This window comes from Silurus meridionalis, chromosome 7 (assembly GCF_014805685.1).
Source record: "Silurus meridionalis isolate SWU-2019-XX chromosome 7, ASM1480568v1, whole genome shotgun sequence".
In the NCBI taxonomy this organism is placed as follows: Eukaryota; Metazoa; Chordata; class Actinopteri; order Siluriformes; family Siluridae; genus Silurus; species Silurus meridionalis.
The window spans coordinates 3,779,437-3,786,324 of record NC_060890.1 but is presented as its reverse complement, the minus strand read 5'-3'; the positions used below and the strand labels follow the sequence as shown (position 1 = coordinate 3,786,324).

The window sequence follows — 6,888 nt, the reverse complement described above, 5'->3', positions numbered from 1 at the left end:
ATTTACCTCGACTGTTTACACTGGGCCTTCACACTGCACCTCCAAGTCCAGATGAGAAGTTTCCCAAGCTCTTTTGCATTTCAGCCCTTTGCCAAAAAGTGTTTTTTTTTTTTTTTTTTTTTCAGTTTGACCAAGTCTTTTCTAAAAGACCAGGATGAAGCACGAATATGAGAACAATTGGGTATAGCGTTAAGTAGGATGGATAACAGCAGTGTGTACTGTATATTAAAAAGCTGGAAAGTATTATATAAGTACTGTTTATATAAAGCATTATAATATTTTACAGTATTAGTATTTAATGTGAATTTATATGCATTTAACAGAACCTAAATAAGAAATAAAACACAATAGTTTAGTTTTAGGGAATTAACAACAGGGTGATCGAAAATAAATGCGATAGATAGATAGATAGATAGATAGATAGATAGATAGATAGATAGATAGATAGATAGATAGATAGATAGATAGATAGATAGATAGATAGATAGATAGATAGATAGATAGATAGATCAATATTTTAAGATAAATCTTTTCTTTATACATTTTTTCATTCATTTATTATTAGTTTAAGATGCAAAAGTTTAAAATAAACAGAAAACAAATCAGTTCTTTAAAAGAGCATTTAATTAAAACAATTTAAAAACCACACAAAGTCACAGACTTTTGATTTTTGTCATTCATTCTAAATGCGTAACATTACATTAACATACACATCATTAAACTACATGATGACGTCCTTGACCAGATTTCATTCATATTTTTTTTTAATCAGAAAAACATATTCATTCCATAGGAAAAAAGAATTTAGCACATTTTAGTATTGTAACAGCAGCACGATGACATGTGTGTATCTTTAGCTGATGATGGATCCTCAGGTGTGAAGCTTTGAAGGATATGATGTTAGAGTTCAGCATCACTAAACTGCAACTTAACTACAACTGCTCAGTTGTATAAAATGCAATATTTTAATAAAGTCGCTCTGGATAAGGGCGTCCACAAATATCTGTACCTCACTAAAGCATATTGTTAGGTGAATTGACAAGTTTAATCGAATCAGTGTTTGTGTGTATTAATTCCCTGCAACGTACTTGTGTCATGTCCACATGTCCAGGGTGTATTTCTCTTCCTCTTTCAGTCTTAGGAACACAACCGGTGCCTCCACAAGAAAATCTTTCACTGGAGATCTGAATCCAGTGTGACCCTGGACAGGATGATTCCTGAAGATGAGTGAATAATGGACTACATCTGTATAATACATCTGTGGGTTACTTTGACCACAAAGTTGGTCCTCCGAAGTGATACAGCACTGCTCAAATAAACACAATTTCAGCAATTAAAATTAATATGAATTAAATTCATAATATCAGAAATCTACTTAACTTATTTTTTTAATAAAATGTCTGTAAATTATTCTGCAACCAGACGAAACTTGCTAATGTTGTGTACAAACTCTCAGCGGCAGCACTCGGGCTCGTGTCTACTGTGCCACCACGTTCCCTCATTTCACAACTTCACAGACTAAAAGCCTGGTTGTTCCTAATAGATTGAAAAAGCATATATTATGAGATTAGCTGCTGAAAAGGTTGAGCGTGACGTTTCCCTTAAATGTCGTTTTTTTTAAATAAACTGAAGCCTCGCCTTCCTATTAGCAAGGTACCGCTAGTACAAGAACGAATGTGCAGCTGACAAGAGTACTAAGAAGGTCTGTTCTGTTTGCGCTTCGAGTGAATAACTTAAATAAGCATGGTCAGTGTAAATAAACGCAGCATGACAAGCTATAGAGGAATCGAGACGCGCATAGTTGGTTTTCTGTATTTGGAAGTGGGGCCTTAATTAAGGTGGCGGCCCAGATAGGATTACTGACTGATTTCGCATTGCGAGAGCTTGACACTGAGCAAGCAAACAAGGTAACAACATCCAGAAGTGTGCTTTTCTCCCTCTGCCTGAGTGTGTGTTTGGTGGGGTGGGAAGGTGGGGGAGTGGGGGTGCAATTAAACTTATCACCACAGACCTGGATAAGAGGGAGCTGAAAATAAACCAGTCACACTATAAATGAACACTGAAGCTCAATAAAGTACTACAACACAGTATAGACAATACTGAATACGTTTCTACACACACACACACACACACACACACACACACACACACACACACACACAGTGCAGACATTTTCCATTTCCAGACGGGTCCATTGAGTATACACTCGCCTTTGGCACCTATCAGACATGCATCAAGCGAACACGAGTGTGTGAGCTGCTCGGTCCCGTCATTCAACGCGCGCACACACACACACACACACACACACACACACACACACGATTGCGCGCGCGCGCTCTCCGAGTGGGTTTTCTTCGGGTCGCTCGCGCCCCCAGTAGACGTGCATTAGAAGTGCAACAGGGTTTAATCAGCGCGTTTTTGGAGCATCCTCTGTGTCTAAACACGCAGCTCCTGGTTTTACTCTTCGGGAAGTGTTTTGTGAAAAAGTCTAATAAATGACAGACCGCGCTGAACTCAGGGACGGGGCGCGTGCTGGACACGGGACATTTCGGGACATTCATGTCTGCAGAAGTTCAAATGGCTTGGGGCAAAAATGGCGCGCATTCACAGTGACCAACGCAGTGAGAAGCGCCGTCCGCTGAAGCGCGCGCCCTGCCTCGTGCACTTGAGACGCACGCACCCGGGTTTGCACAATTGGATGGAAAGCGCAGTCTCGCGCTCAAGATGGAAAACTGATGGAAACGTGAAAGTCGGGGAGAAGGTGGAGACCGACCAGGGGGAAGTGTCGGGTTCAGAGGCGTGACGCGGGAGAGCGCGCGCTCGCTGCTCTTATAAAGACCGAGCGCGCGTCTGAGGCAGCGCAGGTTTTCTTCGGACTCCACTTTGGGAAATTAAAGCGGCACGCGAGCGCGCGCGCTGAGGGAACTGAACGGAAAGGAGCGCTTTTACCTTTTATCATTTAACTTTTTCTCGCGAGCGGTTTTTTTTATCACAGCGTCTCCCGAGAGCGCGAGACTGATCCGACTTTCACGCGCGGTCGGTCGCTGGATTGTCGGGCGCTTTGGCACGGCTCAAGTTGCCTGGGTTGGAAAAAAATTATATAGAAAATAAAAATCTTCGTGGACTTTTGAGTTTTTGAAGGCCGTCTCGAGCCGCATTCAGTGTTTTTTTTTATTTATTGTTTAGCCCCAAAAGCATCTCGTATGAATCTCCTCGACCCCTACCTCAAGATGACGGACGAGCAAGAGAAGGGCCTGTCGGACGCCCCGAGCCCGAGCATGTCCGAGGATTCGGCGGGTTCCCCGTGTCCCTCTGCGTCCGGCTCGGGTTCGGGCTCGGACGCGGAGAGCGGAGGGCGCGCGCGCGACGCCGGCGGCGCGCTAAAGAAGGACGCGGACGACGTGCACGAGGGCAACGAGAAGTTCCCGCAGTGCATCCGCGAGGCCGTGTCTCAGGTGCTGAAGGGCTACGACTGGACCCTTGTCCCCGTGCCGGTGCGCGTGCACGGCGCCAGCAAGAACAAGCCGCACGTCAAGAGGCCCATGAACGCGTTCATGGTGTGGGCGCAGGCTGCGCGCCGCAAACTCGCAGACCAGTACCCTCACCTGCACAACGCCGAGCTGAGCAAGACCCTGGGCAAGCTGTGGAGGTAAGGCAGCAGGGACAAAGCACTTTTTTTTTAAAGGAACCAGGCTTTTGGTCACAAGTTCTGGTCACATATGAAGTATGGCAGGGTGACACCAGATCTATTGCAGAATCATCAGCATTTATGTCTAATAGCTCAGGGCTCATAACGCATACATGTTCCCCTGAGATCACTCTTAGTTTCAAACTCCTACAGCGAACTAGGAACGCTTTCAGTGTATGGTGTTAATAGCACAATAAATAGTTAACTGCTGTGTAAGACAAAGTGTGTAATGCTTTAAATGTTTAAATTAAGTGTGTTATGCCCTAAATGCTGACTTTTGTCCTTTTGCTCAGATTGTTGAACGACGTGGAGAAGCGTCCTTTCGTAGAAGAGGCTGAACGCCTGCGTGTGCAGCACAAGAAGGATCATCCCGACTACAAGTACCAGCCCCGGCGAAGAAAATCAGCCAAGAATGGTCAGGGTGAGGGTGAAGATGGTGCTGAGCACACTCATGTCTCTACCAACGCCATCTTCAAGGCCCTGCAGCAGGCCGATTCTCCCGCGTCCAGCATGGGAGAAGTGCACTCCCCCAGCGAGCAGTCAGGTAAGGAGATAATACTAGAGAGAGGCTTTTATTTATTATAAATATACAACTGTTATATTGCATGTTGTCTTTGCAACTATAATTAATATATATATATTATAATAGGATAGAGTAACAAGGCCTCTTTTATAAATAAATACATTTTGGTTATTAGGTTATTCAGAATTTATTTTATGGCAAATGTTTCTTCAGATGTGTGTTAATTTGCACTGTCTTTATCACGCAGGCCAGTCTCAGGGTCCCCCGACTCCACCCACCACTCCCAAAATTGCTGCTCAGGCAGGCAAAAGTGAGCCAAAGCGCGAGGGTCGCCCACTCCAGGATGGCATCGGAGTTTCTGTTGGCTCAGGCGGGCAGCGTCAGCTCAACATCGACTTCCGCGACGTGGATCTGGGCGAACTGAGCAACGAAGTCATGGACAGCTTCGATGTGGCAGAGTTTGACCAGTATCTGCCACCTAACGGGCACCCCGGGCATGGCTGGATGGGCGCTGCGGGCACTGCTTGGATGGCCAAGAGTCCGAGCTCCAGCACTCAGGTGGGTGCTGCCAGTCCCGGTGAGGATCAGAGCCAGCAGAGGACAACGCACATCAAAACCGAGCAGCTGAGTCCAACCCATTACGGCTCCTTTAACCTGCAGCACTACACCACTTCCACTTCATCCTCTGCCTTCCCATCATGCATCAACCGGCCACAGTATGACTACACCGACCAACAAGGTGGCGCCGCTTCCTATTACTCCACAGGCCAGAGCTCGATTTACTCCACCTTTAACTACATGAGTCCCAGCCAGAGGCCAATGTACACCCCCATCACCGAGACCCAAACAGGCCACAGTCCCCAGCACTGGGACCAGCAGCCAGTCTACACACAGCTCTCCCGACCATGAGAACGCACACACACACACACACACACACACACACACACACACACACATGCAGTGAAGATTATTTAACAAGGCTGATTGCCCCTCCATCGATCCTCCTGCAGAAAAGCACACACTTGAAAACTCACCAGAGGAAGACTGAAAGGAAAAGCTGGACTTTATGAAAGAGCAGCTCACCACGTGCCTTTTTCACCTTTAAATCGCCTGATGCAAATTAGAAATCTATATATTTTTAGCCTTGATTGCGAGAAAAGAGAAACATTTTTCTGCGAAAAGAAGAATCCTCTGTGAGGACTTGATGAATTATTGTACTTTAGTATGTACTGTGTATGTTTTCGTACCTGTTTTCTGTAGCTGTTAGGGATTCGATCCTGTAGGGAAACGGTTTATTTTTTACTAAACCACTCTTCGCAGTCCTGCCTAGTCATCCTCATGGAATTTTTGTATTGGCCTTTAGGATTTTGTTTGCTGCGCTAGTGGATCTTCACCCCGTTTGTGTCCTACCTACAAGTTCACTTTCGTTACTTCTTGTATTTATAAATTACTAAAAACCTTCCCGATGCTTTAGAGTGGTGTATTTTTAATGCTTTTGTATGACCTGTCCTGCCTTGTGCACCGTCAGTGCCTGGTCTTGTGGGGTTGTTTTTGATTTTTTTTTTTTGTCAAGGTAGAATGTGCAGCTGAGAATTTACTTAGTGCCTGACAGTGGCAGGAAGTGACCTTTGACCCCACGTCATTCTTTCCAGTCAACAGTCATACTGGTCTCATCTTTCCACCCTGACCCCTTATTTTTTTCCGTTGACTCTTTAACCTCTTGTAATTTATTTATTAGTCTTAATTTTATTTCAGATTAATTAAGTGCAGTGTATTCATTAATACTGTAAGCAACTAATTATTTTGTCTTTGGAAGAGCCTCCCTTCTGGATATTGTAATGTTCAATCCGAGTCATTCAGCCAGAAGGGTTGCTACTTAATATGGTACAGTTCTGTAATCATGTTTATTTATCATATCTAGATGTCTCTATTTTAAATGTTTATTTGTCTCCTTTTGTTTCTTCTTCTTTTTTGGGTTAGCCAGAACTGATGATGATGATGATGATAATGATGATGATGATGATGATGATAATGAAGTACTGTCAAGGCTGATCAAACTGGAACCTTTCGTCAGCTTTCTTCCAGCAGGAAGTTTATTTTTTAAGCTTGGTTTTGAAGCTGTCATTTTTTTCCGTGTGATCGTTTATAGCGATACCAGAGATTTTACATCATATCTTTTCGAGGATTGACTTTTTCCATACCACATATCTTCTTACCGATGTTACACCTTCCAAACTTTTTTTTCTTTCATCAGATTTAACATCATTTTCTTTAAATAAATGCATTTTTTATTATATTTGCAATAAAAGTAAAAACAAAAATCTCTGAAATATTTGTGTTCTGTTTCTTTATAAAGTTTTAACATCATAAATGACCACTGAAAGATAAATATCACTCACTAAACCTGATTTCAGTGACACAGGAACGAGGTGACTGAATTACAGTATCCATGCCAAATCTTTTATTATTTATTATTTTACTTTACTATTTCACAAAAAAGGACGGGTGCAGCGACTCTAATACATCACTGAGCACCATGCATCCATTCACATGCAGAGGTCATTTAGCAGAACTGCCATGGTATGGTGAGGTGGAGAACCCTGAGAGAACCATATTAAATTTTTTTCCTCTTTTAAAGGTCAATGTAAGGAAACACTGAGACACTGAGAGTAATATT

At 43.5% G+C, this 6,888-nt stretch overlaps 1 protein-coding gene across 1 annotated transcript; it reads left to right on the top strand.

The window, feature by feature from the left end:
* The first annotated feature begins 2,433 nt into the window (after nucleotides 1–2,433).
* On the top strand, nucleotides 2,434–6,532 carry sox9a (SRY-box transcription factor 9a). Its single transcript, XM_046854595.1, has 3 exons — nucleotides 2,434–3,649; nucleotides 3,982–4,232; nucleotides 4,459–6,532. The coding sequence occupies exons 1-3, from the start codon at nucleotides 3,204–3,206 to the stop codon at nucleotides 5,118–5,120; spliced, it is 1,359 nt and encodes a 452-aa protein (XP_046710551.1). The 5' UTR covers nucleotides 2,434–3,203; the 3' UTR covers nucleotides 5,121–6,532.
* The last annotated feature ends 356 nt before the right edge of the window (nucleotides 6,533–6,888 follow it).